At 50.9% G+C, this 24,095-nt stretch overlaps 2 protein-coding genes across 13 annotated transcripts in view; one reads left to right on the top strand and one right to left on the bottom strand.

Moving 5' to 3' along the window:
- The window catches only part of CRB2 (crumbs cell polarity complex component 2), a 112,690-nt gene extending 98,094 nt beyond the window's left edge, over nt 1-14,596 (top strand). For 7 of the 10 annotated variants that reach the window (XM_053962525.1, XM_053962524.1, XM_053962526.1 and 4 more), the window contains 7 exons: nt 3,403-4,341; nt 5,103-5,659; nt 6,488-6,653; nt 7,072-7,939; nt 8,741-8,857; nt 9,297-9,423; nt 11,330-11,987. In XM_053962525.1, coding sequence (XP_053818500.1) covers nt 3,403-4,341; nt 5,103-5,659; nt 6,488-6,653; nt 7,072-7,939; nt 8,741-8,857; nt 9,297-9,423; nt 11,330-11,557 — 3,002 coding nt within the window. In that variant the 3' untranslated portion in view covers nt 11,558-11,987. Of the gene's footprint in view, nt 1-3,402; nt 4,342-5,102; nt 5,660-6,487; nt 6,654-7,071; nt 7,940-8,740; nt 8,858-9,296; nt 9,424-10,372; nt 10,730-11,329; nt 11,988-12,400; nt 14,232-14,294 lie in introns of those variants that run through there. The other 3 variants (XR_008434522.1, XR_008434521.1, XM_053962527.1) reach the window with 3 other exon arrangements.
- A 1,843-nt stretch (nt 14,597-16,439) lies between these two features.
- The window catches only part of DENND1A (DENN domain containing 1A), a 152,953-nt gene continuing 145,297 nt past the window's right edge, over nt 16,440-24,095 (bottom strand). Inside the window, exons 21-23 of one of the 3 annotated variants that reach the window (XM_053962529.1) lie at nt 21,362-21,490; nt 18,834-19,089; nt 16,440-17,984 (exon numbers count right to left, since the gene is read on the bottom strand). In XM_053962529.1, coding sequence (XP_053818504.1) covers nt 16,698-17,984; nt 18,834-19,089; nt 21,362-21,490 — 1,672 coding nt within the window. In that variant the 3' untranslated portion in view covers nt 16,440-16,697. The remainder of the gene's footprint in view (nt 17,985-18,833; nt 19,090-21,361; nt 21,491-24,095) is intronic. The other 2 variants (XM_053962530.1, XM_053962531.1) reach the window with 2 other exon arrangements.

The following is a 24,095-nucleotide window of genomic DNA, read 5'->3' as shown; positions in this document are numbered from 1 at the left end:
CCTTGTTGCACGGGTCTGGCTGACAGCTCCACAGTCACTGTGCTGCAGTTCTGCCTTGTGGTGCAGTGTCAGAGCCGGCTGTTCCGAGGCACCGGGTCCGTGCCCAGGTGAGCTCTGGAGACACACACAGGTGCCTCCTGGCTACTTCTGGGAAACGTTAGTTTTGCTTTTTACTGATGTTTTTGCAGTTTTCATTTTTCCTTTATTGATTGAAGGCTGCCTTATTGAGAAGTAGGTTTTGTGGCTGTAACCCAGGACAAACCCCTTGGTGGTCAGTGCCTTCCCCAGCTCCGCCCGCTCCCTCGCCCCGAGCAGCAGCGCGGTGGGGGAGCGGCAGAGCAGGGGTTGCCATGGAAATGGCAGTAATTGTGCAAATATAATTGTGTCGGGGTCCGTTTGTTGCGGCTAATTCTCTGCCTACCCCCTCTCCCTCCTCTCCTTTTTCCTTTTGATAATCATAATACAATCCCTAATTAGGATGCAGCAGGGAAAGGTCGTTAGGAATTCAGCTGCCTTAAGGAGAGGGCAAGGCGGTGCTGGCCCGGCAGCCCCGCTGAACTCCCGTGTTTCAAGGAATAGACCTTGTCCTTCAAGGTTTTTTGATATCTGACAGCTAAATTAGAATATTTCACTTCATTTGTGCTTATTCTTTTAACATTTTATGTATCTATTGAAGTATATGATTCTTACACTGTATACAATGAATCTTTACTTATTAATAGCAGCCAGTAAATCATTCCCTCCATTCAGGCAGTGGTGAGCTGTGTGGATTTAATCACACTTGCATCTACAAAACAGGACTGTTCCCACCACAGCAGTAGCACTCTGAACGTGGTGGAGGATTTGTATTTGAATATTTGAATATACTGGAGGCTGTGAAAACTCAGCCACTTCTGAATGTTTCTGACCCAGTCCCTGTGGGTTGGTGGCTTGGGACTGTTACCTCTGACACTGCTGACTTAAGAGAATGTTTGAAATCCTTGACTCCAGATAGCAGCCTTTTAGATACCACTTGTCTGATTTTCAGATAACAAGTTCCACTGCTTTGCTATTGTTAGTCTTTAACTAGATAAGGAACTCATTAAATGTTTTAAAGTCTCCTAATGGTGTAATGAATCAGGTTGCTTTTACTATTGATGGCTCAAATAAAAGTAAACATTTCAGCTATGAAATTTAGAGTGAACAGAGGAGAGTACTGCTTGTTTACAAGGAGAATAACTTGGTTTTGTTACTTGTTTTTGTTGAACAGAGTCACGTCCCCCAATTAATTTTTTTTTAAATAAACCTGAAAAGGGATGCCTATGCTGCTCTTAGAAAAAAACAATTAGTGTTGAACAGCTTCTTAATATCTACTTCCCAATGGGTCTGCAAAGACACAACTGTCCATGTCTTGGAGAAGATTGGAATAACAGATACCCAGGAAATGATCTGTACTTTTGGAAATTGTAGTGATGTAGCTCCAGATAACTGCTTAGTAAGTCTTCCAGGAAAAAAATTGTCATTAGCCAGATTTTTAGAACTCTTGTGCAATCTGCTTTTCACCCATTTCAAACAAATAATCTAAGAATTCAAACCAGCTGCATCCCTTGGGAAAGCCTGGTGTTTGATCAGCTGCCAGCCTGGGGCTGTGCACCCACCCTGGGGACTCAGGACCCACCTGGTGTGAGGCACTGGGGGCTGCAGGACAGGAACAGCCCAGGCAGGTGCTCCTGGTGCCATGAGAGAGCTGAGACCTGCTCAGGCTGGGAATGTGAAATGGGAGAATGGGCCTCTCCTGCCCCCCAGCCTTCTCAGAAATGCAAAAATTCACGGCATCTCTCCTTTTGTTATCCAAACCAATGTTATCTTCCCCTCATTGTCTTGGTAAATATCAGCAGCTCTGGTCTGAAACAGCAGCATCTCGAGGATTTGGGACTGAACCAAACTTGTCTTTCCTTATTCAACAGCCTCTCCCCTTAAATCTGACTGCGGACTTGCCTCCTGCAGCTTGGAGAGCCCTCCGAGAAAACCCACCCCATCTTCTCCCTGGGATTCTCCAGACCCAGTGATGTCCCTTATACTCTATTTATTCCAACACATTTCCTTCATAGCTTTGTGCTGCAGTCTTAATTCTGTCCCTGGTGTTCCTTTGCTGAGCAAACCCAATAGTAAGAGGAAGAGGGCTGTGCTGAAGACTCTTGCTTACAGAACAGCTCTGGCACATCTGGAAAGTGCAGAACTAGAGCCCTGCATTTCTCTTTCAGTGCTTCCCAGAGCTCTGTCCGTACACTGGCACAACCTGACAGTTTGGAGCTGGAAGCTGGTGCTCATCTCTCTGCAGAGCTCAGGGGACAAACCATCACTGCAAATATTCAAGAACCTGTACCTTTGCTAAGTTTTTATTTTTAATCACACATCAAGTCCAGCTCCAGTGCTCCTAGTGCCCCATCTCCCCCCATCTCTCTGCTCCAGGCAGCTCTCTAATCTCTTTGACATGCACATTCTGTCTAGTGGCTTTTCTTTACAAATGTCCTTTGTGTTTTGATTCCCCTCCTTTGTGTGTGAATTCCTTCTTTTTCTTCCTGCTGCCCTCGTTGTGCTTGCTGGCTGGATCGGGTGTAATGCTATTAGATTGGGATAATCCATGCTTGGTTTATCTGTGGGACTGTCTCTGAAGATTAGTGAAAACCAATGTTATAGGCTAGATAAAGTGAACTGATTCAGGGCTCCTCTGTCAGTCCTGGATGGTCAGGAAAATGACAGCAGATTTTCATTAGCCAGATTTGGTAATTTACTTGAGCCCCATTGGGATCCATGTGCTGCCAGGAGACAGAATGGCAGTGCAGGACTGGGCAGAACTGAAATCAGCTTAGTGCCAGCATGGCACAGTGCCCGTGGAGCATGTTGTGTTTGTTGTTTGGTAATGAATTGGGTTTTGTGAGTTTTACAACTGATGGGTCGTGATGGAATTGGATTTTTTTAACTGAGGCTTTCCAGTAACTTCCCATTTTACTGCTGTCTGCAACACTGGTGCCTGAAACATGCTCCAGTCAGATCTGTAGACCTACCTGGCCTTTCAACATACCAAATCTACTAACAAAAAAGCATAAATTCCTTGTCTGTGCTGTTTTGGTCCTTGCATACCTTCTTCACATTGACTGCCTGTGGGGTTTGAGCTTGGGACAGGACAGCAGTTGGTGGGGGGATTTGGGCTGACAGGCCAAAGCTCTATAAATAGCACCTAGAAGGACACAGAAGTTTGGTTTTCTTGCTCTTGCATCACGAGCAGGACCCTCTGAGTGAGCGTGGGGCTCCTTGCTGGCAGCTGCTCCCTGGAGAGAACTGGGGAGGGCTGTGCCCGGCAGGCTCTGGGAGGGCGTCCCAGTGCCACGGTGAGATCCCATCTCTAAATCTCTTTCGCAGGTGTGGAATGTGCTGTTAACATCAATGAGTGTGAGGAGGGTCCCTGCAAGAATGGAGCTGTCTGTGAGGATGGCATTGCTGACTATTCCTGCCACTGTGCCCCTGGCCAGGATGGCATTACGTGGGGAGGGAAGAACTGCTCTGTCCAGCTCACTGGGTGCCAGACGCACGACTGCCAAAACGAGGCCTTGTGCATCCCAACCTACCAAGCTGAGAGCCACGGCCACCTGTGCCAGTGCCAGCCTGGTTTCTCTGATGCCACATGCTCGACACCAACAACGTTTTCCTTTGCTTCCAGAGGGTATCTCCTCATTGAGCTGCCCGAGAACAGTGCGAGCGGGAGGGGCGCAGGAGGAGCCAGCGTGTCCCTCCGCTTCCGAACCACTTTGCCCAGCGCTGTCCTTTTTTACCGAGGCCGTGAAGCTGAGTACTTGTTCCTGGAGCTCTTGGATGGCATCCTGCATGCAGAGCTGAAGAGGGAGGATGTTGGGTACCTGCTGCTCCTGAAGGGGCTGAGAGTGGACGATGGCCAGTGGCATAAAGTGGAAGTTGTTGTGCACAGCACGGTGCAGCTAAAGCTCTGGCATGGCTCTTGTGAGGCCGGGGTCTGCCTGCAGAGCTCTCCTGTCCCACCGGGCACTGCTGTGATCCCACAAACCTTCCTGAATCTGTATATTGGAGGTGCTGAGGATCCAATGGCCAACAACACACGGAGCCAGCAAGGCTTTGTGGGCTGCCTGGAGGACTTGCAGGTGGACGCTGAGGCCGTGCTGCCGGCGGATCTGCCGCTGGGGGAGTCGTCCCCGGCGAGGCCGGGCTGTGACCGCACCGAGTGGTGCCTCTCCCAGCCCTGCTTCCACGGAGGGCTCTGCGTGGACCTTTGGGCCACCTTCAGGTGTGACTGTGCCAGGCCCTATGGAGGCCCAGCTTGCTCATATGGTAAGTGCCATGGGATTGACACCTGCCAGCTCCGCAGGTACTGGAGAAGCTTGGATGTTAGTTCTGGAAGCAGGACTTTCTATTTGACCAGGGGGAAAAATAAAGCAAAAGCCTCTGTGAATAAAATTCTCATTGATCCCTTTCCTGTTGTTTGCTCCTGTGGGAATGACTGTCAGTTTTGTGATGCAGGTTATTCCTGGTAGAGCCAGAGGCTCTGACTTCACCTTTTAACAGATCTGTGTGAATGCAGGGGAGCAGGGAAATTGTTTTACTGTGAAAAATTGATCTTGAGCTTCTGAATTGAAGATGAATAGGAATGTATTGCTTTGTTGAAGGAAGCTCTTTGACAATTTTGAGTTAAAATCCTATCTATTTGCTTTTTTTGCTCCTGTAAGGCTTGTATTAGTATTGGGGTTTTTTTCAACTCTTCTGAGCCCTAAATATGACATTTACTGCTGTTACCAAATTTACAAATTTTAAAAGCAACTCTGTATCTCGAAAGTCCTTGAGTAAATCTGCTGGATTGGCAAGGGCTCTTAGAGCTGTATTTCCTGGATACTTGAATTTGTGCCCTCCAGAGGAAGCAAGGACACATTCACCTACTTCTTAGTGTCACAGACCTATGGGGAGGAGTATCATTACCCTGGCCCACATGGAAAACGTTGAGAAGAGACCTTTGCCCCATTCCTAAGGAGCTGCATCCCTGTGCCAGCTGCATTCCCTTTATCTCTGAGCTGAAGTTTGTTTCTTTCCTCTTCCAGAGCGCCCAGCAGCAACATTTGGCCTAGAGAATTCCACCAGCTTTGCCTCTTTCACCCTTTCTGACAGCCTTGGTGCAGACTTCAGCCTCTCCTTTTTCCTGCGGAGCCGGAAGCCCGATGGTTTGTTACTGCAGGTCTGCAATGGGACAGGCCCCTGCCTCACCCTGTACCTCAGGGATGGCCAGCTGAGCATAGAGACGTCACCTACGGACACCGTGACCTTTCCAGGGAATGTGGTTGATGGGAGAAGACATTTGATAGCCCTGTCTTTCCGAGGAGGCTCTGTTGGTGCCCTGCAGTCAGACACATTTGTGGAGCTGGGGCAGCTGCCAGCACAAGCCCTGGGAGCTGGCTCTGAAGTGTTCATTGGGGGACACCCGAACCCCGACAGTGCTGGGCTTTGGGGGGGCTATTTCAAGGGCTGTTTGCAGGACATCCAACTCAACAGCCACCAGATACAGTTTTTCCAGGTGGAGAATGACAGTTTGCCAGAGGAACTCAATAGGACTCAAACTGGAAATCTTGTGAATGGCTGCATCTCTGATGACACCTGCAAGGTATGTGCTGTGTCCTGCTTGTCTCTGTGTGTGCAGGGGTTCATTGCAGTTCTGTTATTACACAAAAGTCTGACTGTTGCTGATACCAGAAAGAGGAGGTTTTTGGAGGTATTGAAGAACACATGGTTCTCTGTGCTCCCACCTCACTCAATATGCCACATATGGTTTAAACACTGAGTTTTCTCAAGCTCCCCTGTAGTTTTTGTGGTTTTAGAGCTTGAGCAGTGGCTTTTGTGCTGCCCAGCTCAACTATGCTGAGCCCACATAGGTTCCAGACTCCCCTCCCTAACCTGTAATCTTGCCAGCCCCTCCCTTCATCCTGTTCCAATTGCACAACAACCTCTTCCCCAAGAATCTGCCATTTCAACCACATCTGCCCTTGGATCAGAGCCTGGCTCTCCTCTGTGCCACACCTGGTGATGGGGAGGCCATACCCCCTAATCTTGCCCTTCTTGCTTATGGTGCTCTGAAGTGTTGTCACACCTGTGGTGTTAGGGGTGTCCTTCTGGTGACAGAATTTTGTGAGCTTCTTGGGAGCACCACAGTTTGTTTCATCCATTCCTCACCTGTGCTTTTGTGCCTTGTTCTTTGCCAAATTGCTGGAGTTCCTGTTGGTCAGTGCTGTGCACAGGGGGGAGCAGGGACTCAGGAATTTCTTGTACAGAGACCCTTGTGCTTCCCTCACTGCTCTTGAGTCATTGTTCCATTTCCCTCCTCACTTGATTCAAATGCTGCTTGTGCTCATCTTCATTGTCACAATTCTACCAAACTTTCTTAGACCTCAGGATGAATTACTCTGCCCCTAAATTCCCCTGTTTTGTTTTTCAGTCTGAGCCATGTCAGAATGGTGGCAGATGCATTGTCACTTGGAATGATTTCCATTGCAGCTGTCCAGCAAATTTCACTGGGAAATTTTGTGAAGAAAAAGTCTGGTGTGAAAGTGACCCATGTCCTGAAGCCACCACCTGCATAGACGTTGTGGCAGGATATGTGTGTAAGTTCTGTTCTCCTGCTTGTGTGTTGGTAAAATTCCCCCCCCCCATTCCCTGTCTATAATCAATGTTCCCAGTTTGTGCTGCTGAAAACAATACAAACACATGCTGCAAGGAGGGCACGGAGTGGTGCCCAGGTACCTACTGCTGCAGGCAGCATGGGCTCTGTGGGCTTGCCCCGGGTGTGACAGAGCACGGCTGAGGAGTAAAAATTGCTGCCTAAGAGCTGGATATTATTATAGGAGGTGCAGTTGTAAACAGGAAGAGCTTTAAGGCTGCCAGCAGCTCGCCTGTAATCCTGCTCACACTAAGCTTAGGGGTTCTTAGGGAGAGAACCTGCCAGGGGTGTGCCATTGGTCTGGCTCAAACAGGACACCAACTGTCTTTGAAATCCCTCGTGCTCTCCCCCTTTATTTATAGGTCTGGCTAATGCAACATTTAATAGTTATGCTGCCATAGAATTTACCACCAACACATCAGTGACCAGAACTCTGAGCAGCCTCCACGTGGACTTCAGAACCAGAGATGAAGATGCTGTTTTGCTTCAGGCTGTGGAAGAGGTGGATTCCCTCCAGGTAGCCATTAAGAATTCCTCCCTGCTTGTTGACATCAGGAGTGGGAACAGCATTGAGGGTGTCAGCTTCCTGAGCCCGCAGCCCGTCACGGATGGGGCCTGGCACAGCGTCTCCGTGTCCATGGAGGAGCCGGCCGCGCTCTCTTCCCGGTGGCTGCTCCGCTTGGATGGGTCAGTGAACGTGACTCTGCAGGGAAGCGCCGGCAACTTGGACTTCCTCAAGAACAACGCGTTGGTCGTTTTGGCTGAAAATTTCACCGGCTGCCTGGGCCGGGTGCAGATCGGGGGCATCTTCCTGCCCTTCCCGCCCCACCGGCCGTACCCGCAGGCCGAGCAGTTCCAGCGGGCCGGCCCGGGCAGTGTCCAGCTGGGCTGCTCCGGGGCCGACGTGTGCGCCTCCAGCCCCTGCCTCAACGCCGGCACCTGCGAGGACCTGTTCGACGCCTTCCGCTGCGGCTGCAGCGCGGGCTGGGCGGGGCAGCGCTGCGAGGCCAACATCGACGACTGCCAGCCCAGCCCCTGCGTCCACGGGGACTGCGTGGATGCCGTGGCAGACTTCCAGTGCGAGTGCTTCCGCGGCTTCATCGGGAAGAGGTGCGACATCAACGTGGACGACTGCGTGCGGCACCAGTGCCTGAACGGAGCCACCTGCGTCGATGGCGTTTACGGATACTCCTGCAAGTGCCCCCCTCAGTACTCCGGTCCTCGCTGCGAGTAAGTGCTGGGGCTGCGTTGATACGGGGGGCAGAGGAGCCTCCAGATAAACTGGACTTTTACTTTGGGACACTTTGGGAAAATTTTTCATTGCAAGCATCTCGTAGGTAAAGAACCTAAATTCTGCTGTGACTTGGAAGATGCTGTCCAGGTCCAAACCCTCACTGACAGGGGTTCAGCCTTGTACAGGATAAGGATCCTTCCTTTTGATGTGGGTATCCCCCTTCTACCTTTCAGAGCTGTTTGAAGGGCGCATACTCTGGCCTGTTGTCATTTCCCTCTAGCACTCCCCAAGATGTCCATCTTCTCTGTGACTTGATTCCCTTCTGCCATATTCCTGTGCTGATTTAAAACAAAACATCTTTTGCCAGTTCAAATGGAACACGGAGTTAAATACTGACATGGCTGCATTTCAGTTATCTGATCTATCCAGGATGATTTTCCTGTTGTTCCTGCTGCATGCTGGGACAGACAGTTACCTGGTACTGGCATTATCCTTCCTGGGGCCTGGCTGTACTGTTCCAGCAGTGTCCTGTCCCTGCCTATATTTTCATTAGCAAGAACAGGCCTGTCTGAGTACTGACAGAGCTCCTGTCTGTTCCAGGGCATGATCCAAGGAATACTCTGATGTTATGGATGATTTCTGAGACTATCCCCTTTTTCACTTATGTCAAACTCCTTCCTAGAAATACCAAGGACTGTGTTTATGACCCTTGCCAGCCCCATTTCCCCTGAGCCCCAGAACAATCTGCCCTTCCCCAAAACCTGAGTGCTCTAAAGGCTGTCCCTTGCTGTCCCCAGGTGGCCATTCCCCCCTCAGCAGTGTGGCAAGAACTTCACCTGCTTGAACGGTGGCAGGTGCATCACCGAGAGCTGGGGAGCCAACTGCTCCTGCAGGCCTGGCTTCACTGGAAGGAAGTAAGTGCTGCTTTGGGATCCAGTGCTACAGTCCTGATCTAAGTGGGTGGCAGAGCAGGGCCACTGCTTCACCCTCCTCCATGTCCTTCTGCCAGTCAAACAGCTGCTCCTAATGGGAACATGAGCTGTTGCTTGGAGCAGAGGGAGGCTTCGGATCATCCAGCTGCCAACACCAGTTTTTGCAGTGAGAACTGCTTCCAGGTTTTTTCAAGCACACTACCTGTGCTGGAGACCTGTGCTGGCCTCAGTCCCATAGAAACCACAGCAGGAGGGTTGGTGTGAACGGGGGAGAATTTCAAGTTGTTTGACTCCAGAGAAAGCACCTGGAGAAGCTGCAATGGGCGCTTTTCAAACAAAAGAGGCTTTTTTAGATCGGATGATCTTGTGTTCTATGGCACAAGAATATATATGACATTTCTAATACACTCTTCCTTTCCAGCTGTCAAATCAACATAAACGAGTGTGAGCCGAACCCGTGCCAGAACGGGGGCACGTGCCAGGACTCTGAGAACAGATACGAGTGCGTGTGCAGCGCCAGCTACACCGGCGAGCGCTGCGACATCAACGTAAGCACCGCGCCCGCGGCTCTGCCGTCCCTGCGCTCTGAGCGGGCCTCCTGCTCTGCTGGGGCTCCTCCTGCTCCTGTCCTGCCTAAAGCACACTTGGGGAATCCTGAATGGTTTTTTTTCTCTGCAGTGCTGCTGCTTATTGGTCTCCAGCATAGAAACAACTGCAGTAAATATCTGCAGTATCTGCATGTGCTGCCATATGGCTTTTGGGGCTGTCTCTGCACATCTCCATAGATTTCACAACTCTTTGGACAGAAATCCAACTCCTGTAGTTGACCCAAGTTCCTGGAGAGTGGAATTTAATTTGGTGTTTTATCTTGGATAAGAGTTACTAAACACCTTCCCTCTCCAAAGATGATCTGAGTAGAAATGGATGTTTGGAGAAGGGAAGTTGGATTAAGTGAGGCCAAGAATGGTTCAGATCTGTGTGAAACAGCTGAGTCCTGTCCCTGAGCTGCTGCTGCCCCGGCCCAGCTGAGCCGTCCCCGTGTGCATAATCCAAGTGTTTGGGGTGGGGCTGGGATCACTCCTGGGGGGAGATGGGATCCATACCCCTGCTTTCTCTGTGAAGCTCTTGCATGGACAGGCAGCTTTTTGGGTAACCTGGGAATGTACTAACCCATCCTGCATGGAAAGGGCTCTGTGCCAGGCGGGGTTTGCTGCTGTTGCTGTTACCCAGGGCTCTAATGCACGTGCCAAGGTCACCCTGACATTTCCAGTTTGCATGCACAGACTCCTTCAGGCATCTCTATCTCCTCTGTCCCAGGACACTTCTGTGGATTCCTTGTATTCATTTTCATCACCCTCCCCTTGCTTTTCTTCACTCTTTCCTTTCCCTCCTGCACAGCCAGGCCCCTGGTGGGGCAGGGAGGGCTGGGGATGGTGCTTGGCACCACCAGGGACAGCTGGAGGTCAGCTGAGCTCCCTTTGCTCTCTCCTCCCACAGCAGCAGCTCCAGGGCTGCCCTGCAGGGCCCTCGTGGTGCAGGACTAACCCGCATGGTCCGGAACTAACCCCGCACGGCGCTCGGGTTTGGACAGGCTCAGGGAATCCACCTGGACTTCAGGCATTTGAGAAGGGCAGAAGGGCTTCCAGATCCCCTGGGAATGTTCCTTCTTTGCTCTGTGACATGAGCACAGACTGAATGGCATCCAAAACCTGTAAATATTGGAGCTTGAATTATTTTGGTTTTAGCTGTAAGGTGGCCAATGCCATTGTTAACAATAAGAAATATCTTATTTTAAAGCTTATTGTAATTTAAAAACTTTGTTTCATGACAAAAATTCCACAGTTGTTTTAGTTATGTTGTTGTCTTCCATGCCATCCTTGATTCCACCAGAATCTAGGGAATTCTCATTTTTCTCCTCAGTACTTGGGCTTTATATCATCTCCATCTCCCATCCATGTCCTGACCTCTTCAACATTTTCCCCTTCCTGCTGCAAGTCCTGCAATTCTGTTTCACAGTTTAACAGCTTAATCAACTCTCTGCTTTGCCATTACAGGCATCATTGAACTTTTTTTCAGTATCATTCCCCTGCTTTTTGGGAATTTTTTGGGGTTACTAAAAATCCACATTTCTCTGCATTAACTTTAAAGTTTTTTGAGTTTTTTTTGGGTTTTTTTTTTTTTTTTTGGCAACACTGGTCACAACTTTGTCAGTGCCACCTGTGTATTTTAGACTGATATTCATAAGAAGTCACCTTTAAAGATTCCCACTGTAGATGCTGAGTAAACTGGCATTTACATCTTAAGGGGCTGTCTTGCTGTGGAAAAGTGCTATTTTTTTTTTTTTTTTTTGCTTTTCTTAAAACCTTTTTCCCTCTAATCTGACCATTTTGGTCAGTTATTGCAGTTATTGTAACCACTGGGGTTTCATTGTTTCTCCATTAATTTCTTTTACAGAAAGGGACTCCAGGTGCTCTCTTCCCCTCCCCACTAATTGAAGTAGCTGTCCCTGTAGCCTGTGGCTCTGTGCTGCTCCTCACTATTGGTCTCATATTCATGGTTCTCACGGCAAGGAAGAGGCGCCAGTCCGAGGGGACCTACAGCCCGAGCCAGCAGGAGGTGGCAGGAGCTCGGCTGGAGATGGACAGTGTCCTAAAGGTGCCACCCGAAGAGCGCCTGATCTAGGCCCTGCCGTGCCCAGGACCTGCACCTGCAAGGTCTGCCTGGACCTGGAGCTCTTCCAGCACTGGCAGCGGCAGATCCACCCCATCCCAGTTCCCCTAAGGCCCGGTCAGAAGAACGGACGGCACGCGCGGGGCAGCGGGGCCGGGGCCGGCACTGCTGCACACCAGTGGCTCCAAGGGAGCCTCTGCCCTCCCTCCTGCCCTGCCCTGGGCTGCCCCTCGCTCATCTCAGCAGGGGCTGAAGTGGCTCTGGCCCCTGTCCCCTCCCAGGCAGGAGAGGCACATTAAATCTGCTTTCCAAGGCAGGGTGACCTGAGGCACCTGTGCAGGTTCAGCTCCCTGAGTCCCACTCAGGAGCTGGGAAGGTTGTGACTGCTTTGTGTATTCTGCTCTGGTTTTGTCAACAGCTGAAAAACATTCAAACTCTCTCAGCTCAGGTGTGTGAGGTTTTCAGAGTCTTCAACAGCAACAGCAGCTGTGACTTCCCTGTGACAGCCCTGTGTTACAGGGAATTGTCAGGAATGATCAAAATCCTTGTGTAAATCAGTGTTGAATGCAATGGCGCTGTTAGACATTCCCATGGGTACCATGCAGGGAAGGGACAGGCTGGGGATTTGAGCCACAGATGCTGGACTTCGGGTGTGCATGGAGGGGAGAGGGGAGCAGGAAAAGGGTCACCGGCCTCCTGTGCATTCCCTGGGCTCTGTGGGACAGGGAGGGGACGGGGGAAGAAGGAGCTCCTGCCCTGCACCGCTGTCAGCACAGCGCAGCTGCGGGGGCTGAGGGGTGTGAAATGCAGCAGCGTCCTGGTGGAAGCTCTGAGTAACTCCCTGTTCTACCACAGCAGCGAGTGTGGGCGCACCTCAGCCACTCCTCCGTGGTGGGAGCAGTCGGGGCTGCGGGGGCTGCCCTGCTCCTTGCACTGGTTGTAGCCACGGCGATTGCCATGAAGAGGAGGAGAGCGACTCAGGGAACCTACAGCCCGAGCCGGCAGGAGAAGGACGGGGCCCGAGTGGAAATGTGGAACGTGATCAAGATGCCCCCGACCGAGCGGCTGATCTGAGCCGGGGTCACGGAGCTGCCGCAGGCGCTGCCCGGGGCCGTGGGCTGGGGGGGACAGCTCTGCACGGCCTCGGGCACTGCCCCAGCGGGCTGCTCACTGCAGCTCATCCCACAAAGCATTCCTAGCAAACTGCTCTGGCGGCGAAAGCGGCGGCGCTGGGGAGCAAAAACCCCACTGCTGAGGGCCAGGGGAGGGAGCAGTGGCTGTGGCACAGGGGACAGGCAGGGAACCAGACAGAAGACGAGGCTGTGTCACAGCCAGAGCCGGCTGGGCCCTGCAGGCAGCAGAAAAACCACCCTGAGGCAGGTCCAGTGAAGGGGAATTAAACCACTATATTCAGAAATAATGTGAGTAATAAGGTTTTTTCAAAAAGACACATACCTGAGGCTCCTCTGCAAGGCTAAGCCAGGTGAGTGAGTGCTGGGAAATCCTTCCTAGAGCTGCTGCTGCCCTTCCAGCTGGCCAGAGTAAGTCCCACTGGGCTGTGCTGGACATGGCTGCTGGAGCTTTCCCTGAGACTAGACCAAACCACAGGAATATTTGAAGTGCCTTTCTGATCCTGAGGTGCCAGTTACAGTTTAACCTTTGTAAAAGGAGAACGTTTCTATGTTGTTTGATCCAGCTCCACCACTCCCTGAGCAGCTTGGGCCATGGAACTGACCCTTGTGAGAGCCAGGGGCTGAGCATCAGGAGGTACTTGCTGGGGTGAGGAGGGGAGAAAGAAAGAGTTCTAGAAGTGACCTCTCCAGACTGACAGGTTTGGGCTTGTTGGTACAAGAGAGTGGAATTTAGTTAAGCAATCTTTTAACCAAAAGGGTTGGTGTAAGTGACACAGCATCTGATTTCCACTGCACTAAAAAGGGGTTTGATTTTGTGGCTTCACTTCTCCTGTGTTACTGTTTTAGCTGTTGAATGTGCTGTTTCTTCTTTAGCATAATGTGGCAGAGGCTGTGGAAGGAAATGCAGCACAGCAGGCCAGGTAAGGTCTAAAGTCATTAGTGTTTCAGGATAATCACAACAACTATCAATAAGGAATATTTTAGAACAGTGTCTGCTTTTTAATCTCCAAAATACTATTAAAAATCAGGGTGGGAACCTGCCCACTGTAGCTCATTGCCACAAGAAAATGCTGTTTATTCTGGTCTGCTTTTGGATTTATTTTTTTTTTCTGCTGTAGCCGTAAATGTTTCTGTAATTCCATGCAAAGGGAGGGGCATGGAACTGCTGCTCACATCTGTTCGTTTAAGAACATGTGTGTCTGTGTAAGAACAGGTCTCTGCAACAGGCAGCTGCTGACAGAAGAATTAAAACTTTAGAAAATAGAAAAAAACAGGGGTGGGAGACAGAAAATATTTTGTCTGTAAGATCACTTTCCCTCTAGTAGTGGAGAAGAGTCGAAGGTGTGAGCCCAGCTGTGTCTGGGAGGCAGCTGGAGCTGGCAGTGACAGAGATGCCCTGGCTGCAGGTGGGAGCCTGTGCCTCCTTTCCTCTGTTCCTGTCACTGGTTTCTCTGGGCATTTTCCAGCTGCTCTTTCGGGGGGTCCAGCACACTTTAGGAACAGAGCCAGTGGCACTGCCCAGTCCCCTTGTGGCAGTGGGGCTTTGGGAGCAGGTGAGGGGGTTTTCTGTGGCTTTGTGCCGAGGCCAGGGGAGTGGGGGCTCCTGGCAGGAGCAGGGGTGGGCACAGCCCTGGGGCCCTGTGCTGCCAGGCAAAGCCGCTGTGCTTTCCTGCAGCCCGGGGGGTGCAATAACCTCGGGGGGGCTCAGGGGTCTCTGCCACCTCTATCCCAGCACCCCAGGGCAGGTCCTGCTCCTGCTTTTTCACTCCACTCCACATTTGGTGTTGCTCTGTACAGAAATGAGGCAGCAGCAGGATCCAGACGAGCCCCTGTTCCTCCAGCCCGCGGGTGCTGAACACCAGGCCGTGTTCCCAGAGCTCCCTGAGCTCCTGCAGTTCCCTGCAAGGTACAAATCCCTGGAGCCCCGGCAGGTCCGGCCGTGCCCCGGCAGCAGCTCCTCAGGGCTGCATTCCAAGCACCCAAAGCCAGTATTAGCCAAGGTGTTAAAATACTCTGTCAGTGTCTTGAGCATTTCTGCAAAATAATTTATGGAAGGTGTTTTTTTTTTTTCAATAATGAACTTAACTTTCTTTTGATATTTAATTTTTGAATATATTTTTTCACAAAACTGGACTTGCTGTAGTTAATTATTATGATCCTGATTTCTTTTTTAATTGTAAATTTTATAATTTGTAAATAATTAGAATGTCCTTCAAAAGAAATTTACAATAAAAATTGGTTAAAAACAGACCCGGTTTTTGACTGGTGACTGTTTTTCCCCGAAGAACACCTTGCTGTCTGGATGGATGATCATGGTCTGTGCCACACCCCCTGCACAGCTGCAAACTTTGATGGCTCTTCACAGTTAAAGGATTCTGAACTCTATCAAATAAAATGGAACTGGTATCTTAGACTTTAAATATTTTACTATTCAATACTAAACCCATCTGTCTTTCAACACAAAAAGAAAATACAAATCCAAGTGAATGGCTTGTCAGAGGAACAGCACTGTACAGAAACAGAATATTCCTGGAATACTGTGGTCTTCCCAAAACCGGCAGCATTTCAGATATTATTTTTCTTTTGTACTGCCCAGACTCGAACACAGAGACAGCCATTCCCATTCCCCAGAGTAAGAAAACTTTCAAGATAACATGAATAAAATAGATACATTGGAAATCAGATAAAGCTTTACAAGAATTTCCCCATGTGTCCAAGATGATTTCCTTTATCAAAGGCTCAATGGTGATGTGATTCCCTCTGCAAGAGTGACAGGTTTTACACCAGAGTGTGCCCAGATACAAAACAAACCAAAAAAGCACCACGGAAGTGAAACAGAATTGATCAGAGACAGCAGCTTTCCTGGGGATGCTGAGGCTCGTGTGAAATGTCTGGAGAACACAGAGGGGGCTCAGAACACCCAGCTGAGCATCCCCTGCCCTCGGTGCCTCGCGGGCCAGGCGGGGCCAGCCCGAGGCTCCAGCGAGGCCACAGAGCCCAGATCGCCCCTCCTGGACACGCCCTGCCCTCCCAGCCCCTCGGCACACCGGCCTTCACCTGCACTCAGGAGCTGGGAACCTCAATACCCCACTTTTTTTCTCTTCTTTGTAATAATCAAGTAAGCTATTGTTACATTCCATTCATATACTGCAATTTATAATATTGATAGATAATATTAAGATACACATATATAAGAACTAGGATACTCTTTATGGCCTCTATTTTCTGATGCATTTAACAAAAACAAAGTCAAAAAAATGAAAACAATTGCTGGTGTTTCCAGTTTCCCAACAGAGATGCAGGACCAATCCCTGAGCAGCTGCTCTGTGCTGTGGTTTGCAGGCCTGTGACAACTCTGCCCTGGCTGTTGGTGTTCGGGGTGGGGGGGAGTCAAAAGTGCCACCAAAGTCCATTTGACAGCACAGCTCCAGGAGTGGCTGGGGTTCAACGAGCACAAACAGAAACCAACAGATGAGTTCAGTGACTTGTGGGCTGGTTTGCTGCACTTTGAATGTGGGAACAAAACGTTGTTTCTCTGTGTAATGCCAGAAAAACTGACACCCGTTCCCAGAGGCAGGAATGAACCCCAGCAGAGTGGGCTGTGTCACGCTTCAGGTGTGCCAAGGACTGAAAATGGACTGAAAATACAGGGAGGGAGTAACTTGTGCATCAGTAGTGCTGCCTAAAAAGCTGTGTGTGGAAATCCCAACCCAACCCAACCCAACCCAACCCAACCCAACCCAACCCAACCCAACCCAACCCACCTCCCCTCACGCTTTGGTCAGTGCAGGAATCCCAGGGTTCAGTGGCGGGGAGTGAGAGAGCAGTGTCAGGGACTGGGACAACGGGGACTCTGACCTGTGGGCAAAAAGCTCTCGTGTTGGGTTGCAGCTCAGCGATGGTCCTGCAGCGGTCCTGGCTCAGCCTTCCTTAAAAGAAATGCTTGGTTTTATGCTGGCTCAAAAAAACCAAAAAATCCCTCTGTCACTTCCAAAAGGACACCAAGGCCATGGGACACTTCACTCAAAGGTTTCCCATCGCTTTCTGAGCTGCTCCACCTTACCTGGTGTGGGTGACACGTCCTGCTTGGTCTGTTTTAACAGATCTTCAAATGGATCTTTTGTCTCCTCAGATTTTGAGGACAGTAACACTGACTCCAAGCCCTTGGCTGGCCTGGCAGGGACCAGAGGGGGTTCACTGGCCAGAAGAGCCAGGGCTTGTGTGGGATCTACCTTTGTGCTGGGCTGGCTCACCTGTAACGTTCGGGGTTTGGAGGGACCACCCAGACACGCTGGCTGGAGGGAGCTGGTGGGAGAAGGGCTGTGGCTCTGCACGAGCAGGGAGCCAGCTGCTGGCACAGCTGGAGCCTGGCTGAACAGGTTTGGCATGGAGAGTGTGGCCATGTGGGGCTGAGGTCTCTGTGGTGGGTAGAAGCCGGCAGTGGGGGTTATGAAGCTGGAGCTGTACGCGTGACCTAAGGAGGGGGTAAAGGAGCCCCTCGGGGGTCTGACCAGGGACACTGGAAGGGCTCCTGGCAGTGTCTGGGTGAACGGATTTGGGGAGGGCTGTAGAAAAGGTGCTGGAGCTGGGGCAGGATAGCCAAGGGGCTGGGCAAACGCTGCAGCCGGAGGAGGCACAAAGTCACTGGGCAGGGCGCCGAAGGCGGGCGCGGGGGCCGAGCCCTGCGGGGCCCTGCCCGGCCAGGCCGTGGTTCTCAGCGGGTCCAGCAGGCTCAGCAGGAGCTCGCTCTCGTTGCCTGCACCTTCCGCCTTCACCCGCACGGGCTGCAGCATCTCAGCGCTGCCGGCAGCACCGCACAGCAGCCGCGACGGGTGAGAGCAGGCATTTACACACTGCTGCGATTCGGGGTCTAAGGACACATTCCCAGCCCCAAAGGGCTCTGGGATGAGATCTGAAACCAAGTGGCTACGCCCATGAGGGGTGAGGATTTCCGCTGACCCAGCTGGAGCCTGGTGCTTGGAAGCCCTGGGTGCTGGTGGTGGCGGCACGATCCCCAGCTCTGGAGTCTTTCTTCCCTGTGGCCTAGGAATGGTTATGTTCCCTTGAATGGCAGGATTGGATTCATCCTTTTCTGCAGGAGCCAGACCACTGTCTCTGCTCTGGGGTCTCCTGGTGATGGGGGGCATGTTACTCAGGGCAGCCAAGGGTCTTTCAGGTGAGCTTTGGGAATATTTGGTGGGAATAGCCATATCATCATGGCCCATACTCCACAGCTTGTTGAAAGGGTGGGACAGCTTCATGCTTGGCACAATCCTGTTCCTCTCAGACGCACCAAGATCCATTCTCTGCAAGAGAGCAGAACAAACATTAACTCTTACTGATGTCCTCACAACACAGAGCAGGAAGTGAGTTCAGGCTGCTGTGAAGGGAAGAGGATCTGTCCCCAGGCTGCCAGCAGTGCAGAGGGACAACAGCGTGTGGCCAGGAAGGACAGACAGGAACCAGCCAGGACTCTGCAGCTCCAATTCCAGCTCTGCCACCACGGGGTTGCTCAGCTGGGACATGTTGTGCATCTGTCACAGCCCAGTAAGGAGCACACACCTGTGTCCAAGGCACAGAAGCTGAGAAGCCTTAACTGCTGCATGGAATAAGCTGACAAATGAAATATCTAAATGTGACACTAAAATCAATATTATTATAAGGTAGAAATGACATTTGCTTCTTTAATGTCAGATGAAGATCTTGGAGTCTGCTTTAGTTTAACACTTTCTGAGCAATGGTCCTTCACAGACAATCTCGTTTCTTTAGAGGGGGATTGTTCAAATGATGCTTAGACCAAAATAGCCAGATTAAAAGAAAAAAAAGTTTGGAGGGGACCTGAAAATTATCAACTATTCATTCTCACTGCCAACCATCATCTTCAAAGATACTGTGTGTGATGGCCACTGGACAAACAGATTCTGAGGAACAGGGCAAATATCCCCTCCTTCAGAAGCAAAGGCTTCAAACAGTTACTTATCACTGAGTCCCGTTTAAGCCATTTCTTAATTCAGGAATTAATTTTGAAACACGTAAGTAAATCCCTGGAAAACAGATGATGATGACAATGATTATGATTATGATCCACCCAATAATATGAAAAAGATCCTCAGAATGAACTCTGTGCCACCCCCAGGGCACAGGAAGCCCCTGACCTGGTATTCAAAGGAGCAGCGCTGCTCTGCCTCCTCCTTGGGTGTCCGCAGGTCCTCCAGGCTCTTGGCCTGGCTGAGGGGCTGGGGCTGGGCTCCTACTTCCAAGCTGGGGAAGATGTCTTCCAGGAGGTTGACTTCTGAGGCCTTGCTGGAGAGCAGAGGGCTCGGGGGCAGCGGCTCTCTCGCTTTCTCTGGGCTGCCCACGTCCTCCCCATCGGCACTGTCCGACTCCTTCAGCGCCCGGTACGGCTGAGGCCTGGCACAGAACCAAAAACCACATTGCACATGACCGTATTTCTAATTCTTTCTTTTGAACACAGTTTCCTAAGGAGCTGGATGAGTTACAAAGAGCTCCCCAGTGGCAAATATAGCTCAGAGAACCCTCCATGCAGAGCAGGCTGTGAGCAGTGCCTGAGGGCAGGGGCACATGCAGAAGGGGACCTGGCACCCGAGGGTGCTCGGATGGGCAAGAGCCGAGTGGGAAGTGCTCAGAGGAAAGCTGTGGTCATGCAGGCACAGCCAGGCTGAGGAGGGAGCTCGCAGGGCAGGGATAATGGGATACCAGCTCCCCATGCTGACTGTCTGGGCTCCCCTCAGGCTGGGCACAGCCTCTGCACCCCGTGTTTGCAGGCTCTGACATCCTCGGGCTTCGAGCTAACTCAGCACACAACAGAACTGCAATAATTGGGAACACTGTGCAGGTTCCAATGATTTCATTGGTGTCATCTTATCAAGAAACACCACAATCCATTATGGAGACACCTCCTTTACATTACCATCCAAGGCTGAGTTTGCAGGATGTTTCTCTTGCACATACCTCAGCAAAAAATGTTACCAGCACATTTGCATTTTGGTGTGTGTACAGAGAACAGCAGCACGATGTGCATCCAATTAATAACAACAAGTGCCAGACATGGCTGTGGGGATTGGCACTTGACTGGCAGCCAGTTGTACTGTGGCATTTAAACAAGCTTTCAATTAAAAGAAAATATTTGTGAGACCTGCAAAAACACATCCTATGGAAGAACCCTTCTTCCCTTTCCATATTTTATCATAATACATCAATATCATGCAAATTCAGAGAGCCCAGCTTGCTTCCCTCCCCAGCACACACAGAGCAGGCACTGAGCCTGCAGCAGGACAGGGACACTGCAGGTACAGTGACAGCACATGGCCTCAGGGCAGGGAGCTCACAAACCTCAGTGGCTTCAGTCTCACATCACTGTGGGTCACACTGCAACCCCCCAAGGGATATCTGAAAACTAAACTGGTCTCCTCCACGCCAAACATGAGCGTGGGAACATTTTCTGGCCCTTTCCTACTGATCCTCCCCATCCCACCTGCCTGCAGTCAGATCTCTTCCCTGTCAGCCTCTGAACCTGTGTCTGCAGCACACAATGGATTTCAGCAACTGCAGACCTCTCTGTCACACTGGCAGCCTCCTTCTCCAGCCTGGTGTTACCCAGCTGTGGCTGCCAGGCTGCAGCTGCTCAGCTGTGACTGGGTATCATCCATCTCCAAACCCTGAATTGCCTGGATGTGGCATCACGTGGATTTCTGAAGCAGCAGCTCACAGTACCCTGGCCCCTCTTCCTACAGGTTCTGGTCAAATCAGTGGCTGCATTGTTAAAAGAATGAGTGCTACTCCATGCAATTTATCTACCTTTCATCCTCTAGAAATCCACAAGCAGGTGAGGTTAGGAAATAACAAATCCTCTGCTGACATTCAGTGAGGGCTCAGCTCAGAGCTGCCTGCTGGGATTGGGACATTCAAATAGGCAGCAAGGGATTTAGTGCAGCTGAGCCCACAGCTGGCAGGGCTCCCCTCACCTCACAGGGGCACCCTGGGCAGGCTGTGCTCCTTCCCCTACCACAGACACCGTGGGCAGGGACAGAACCCTCCAGCCACAGCACCAATGAGCAGTTCTGGCCCAGCTGCTCAACACCGTCTTTCAAGACAGAGTTACAGAGGCTTGGGAAGGTACAAGTTACAAAATCAAAAGCTGGATACAAATAGACCAAACAAACTTCCTGCTTCTTGTATAATGGTCAGATTGTACTCAATGCCCTCAGAGGACACCTGCAGGGATGTGATACCTGACAGACCAGACAGGCTGGGATCAAACAGGCGACACTGCAAAAGGCTGGTAACTGCACTGGAACATGGCTCACAGGACAACCCAAAAGCACAGTAACACCACACAAGAATGAATGGTGAAAGAACATTGGACAGGAGCACAAGCAGCATGTTGGAACACAGGACAAATGGAAGGGTGACATCCCACAGAGCTCGAGTCGATGGAAGCCCACAGGCTGTGTGGTGCTGCAGTGTTTCATGCAGGAGGATGCTTTTTCATGCTGCTCAACATCAAGACAAACAAGCAGGAGAAATGTTGGTCATTCATCAAGCACTGTACAGAGACCCCAGGAGCATTTCCAAAATCCCAGTACAGGAGCACATGCCCTGAGCAAGGCAAACCCCACTGTTTGAAACTGGCATGAACACAGCAAAAGAGTAAAGGATAGACCATTCGAAAGGAGCAGAGAAGAAAAAGTTTTCAGAGAAGCCAGAGACAGGATCCTCTTCCTGCTGAAATTCATCATCAGAGGAGTCCTCAGAGAGGAAGACTGTATAGTGTCGCATGGGCTTTACGAGGCTGGGGAACAGGAAGAGAAAAGGAAGTTATCGAGTCACAGTGACAGCTCCTGAGGGGAGAAACCAGGGGCTCCAGAGACCCAGATCATCCTGACCCCAACTGACTGCACAGCAGAGAGCTCGGCAGGGAATGCTGAGCTCTGCTGCCCAGGCACTGAACACAGCCCCTGTGCCCAGGGCAGGGTGCTGTGGGGTGCTCAAGGGAAGGGACTGCAGCCACCCCACAGTGCAGGGGACAATACAGAAACCCCCTCTCCCCACCATGTTCTCTACAGAGCTGGGCACCTCTCTGTTCTTCACACAGCTCTGCTCCTCAGGCTCTCTGAGCTCTGACAAACATTAGATCTCCCTCTCTGCTTTACAGACATTTCGTCTGATGCACAAGAGGAGCTGACTCCAGGGCACCAGTTCCTACTTGTATCTATTTTTCACATTTGAAAGTGCTTCAGTCTAGAATAAAACCTAAGCTGTCCAAGGATTGGTATGAAATGCAGTTTGTCAAGTAAGGTTTATATGTTCCTTTCCTCAACAGTTAACTGAGAATCAGTTCTTAAAGATTAGGGCAGGAAAAGAGAAGTTGGATGCTGCAACCAACAGCCCAAGATGGCCCGAGCTGCCACTGCCAATGAGTGTTCACTCACAGTCGGGTTAGAGGTAATTAATAAAAAGCCAATGAGTGTTCACTCACAGTCGGGTTAGAGGTAATTAATAAAAAGTCTCTAACAGGTGGCAGTGGCTCCGGCCAGTGGTGGTAAATCACAGTGTGCATTATTCCAGTTAAAGGCAGTGCATTGCTTTCTTTCCCCTCTCCTGTAACAGGTATCACGGGAAGCAGGTGGGGCCACTGCGGCCCCCGGGGCTCACAGCCGCTCCGGTAAATCCCGTGTCAGCCCCGGCGCCGCGCGGACGGGACGCGCTCCACGGCGCCGGCAGCAGCGCAGAGCGGGGGCTCCGTTTTAATGAGGAAGATCTGCATCTCGGGAGCTTTTTTCATGTGTCAGGATGCATGGACAAACCAGCAGCACATCACGCTGGCCAAAAATGAAATGCTGACAAATGTAGATATTTCAAATTTAATTGACACCTAAATGTACTTGAGATAGAAGCAACAAATATATAGAAAATGGGAGTGCAGGATATGGGAATTAGTAAGGAAAATTCTGTAATAATTTTAAAGGATGTTCTGCTTATAAGAAAATTAATTTTGTTTATTTTTTATGGTATCGCTTTTTCCTGAATATTGAGATTGTGGTACAAAGGGGTGTATGGAATTGTCATTATTCTCCTAAAAAGGGCTCCGCAGATTTGAAGAAGAATTATTTTTTATTGACATAGGTTTTTAAAAACAGCTACACAAGAGCTCTAGGGAATGAAAGAATTTGTCCCTCTTAGCCAGTGAAATGCAGAGAATGAGGGCTCTGGATGCACGGGTTTTTTCTTGCCGCTATGAGATAGGAGGCTTGGGACTGAGGGCATTACCCGGCAGCTGTGACCACAGCACAGACCCACGCTGGAACTCCTTCCTGCAGGTCCTGCACGCTCAGTGTCAGAGCTCCCGGCTTGCCGAGGCCATGGAAACCCTTCACCGCCCCCAGGCTGCGCGGCGGGGCCCTGAGAGCCCGGTTCCCGCTGGCACTGCCCGGTTCCCGCTGGCACTGCCCGGTTCCCGCTGGCATTGCCGGTTCCCGCTAGCACTGCCCGGTTCCCGCTGGCATTGCCGGTTCCCGCTGGCACTGCCCGGTTCCCGCTGGCACTGCCCGGTTCCCGCTGGCATTGCCGGTTCCCGCTGGCACTGCCCGGTTCCCGCTGGCATTGCCGGTTCCCGCTGGCACTGCCCGGTTCCCGCTGGCATTGCCGGTTCCCGCTGGCACTGCCCGGTTCCCGCTGGCATTGCCGGTTCCCGCTGGCACTGCCCGCAAGCCTGGCCCATCCCACACTGCCCCACCGAGCTCACCCTAAACCCCGGGCAGTGCCCGCTGGGGCACTCCCGGTGCCAGGCCCGCAGAGCTCCTCTCCGAGCCCCCGGGGCTGCCGCAGGGCCGCAGTGACCTGTCCCAGCACGGGCTGCTGCCCCAGCTCGTGTAAACACACTGCTTTAACAAGAGATGTGAGCCATGATCCCAACTGGGTGCTCTCGGCAGTCACTGCTCCTGATCCCCTGTGCTTTAACTGGACACTGATTAGAAAATTAGCACAGACATCCCCAAAACAATGCACTTCTTTTACACACATAAAAAGAATTAACTCATGTAACTAAAGACATAAATTCCCTAACCTTCAATGCTACCAGGTAAAACAAGGGAAAATATATTTTATGGTGTTTTCACTGATTCTAGTGTTATCCAAGAGAGAGAAAAGAGTGAGTTTTTTAAAGAGACAACACTTCTCTTGTTTCCATTTCAGAACACTTATACAAAGATTACTTCTTACTGGGACAGAAAAAATAAAGTTTGTGGGAAACATAATGAAAATTCTGTATTTTGTGAAAGCAGCTGAGCTGTAAAGACTCACTAAAACTAGCAGCAATAAACTAGACCCAAATAAAATAATTAAAATACAATATATTTCCAGCATTGGTACAATGTTTACTATTCATGTTTATGCTT

Source organism: Vidua chalybeata, chromosome 21 (genome assembly GCF_026979565.1).
Source record: "Vidua chalybeata isolate OUT-0048 chromosome 21, bVidCha1 merged haplotype, whole genome shotgun sequence".
Lineage (NCBI taxonomy): Eukaryota > Metazoa > Chordata > Aves > Passeriformes > Viduidae > Vidua > Vidua chalybeata.
This window is presented reverse-complemented; position numbering and strand designations above follow the sequence as displayed.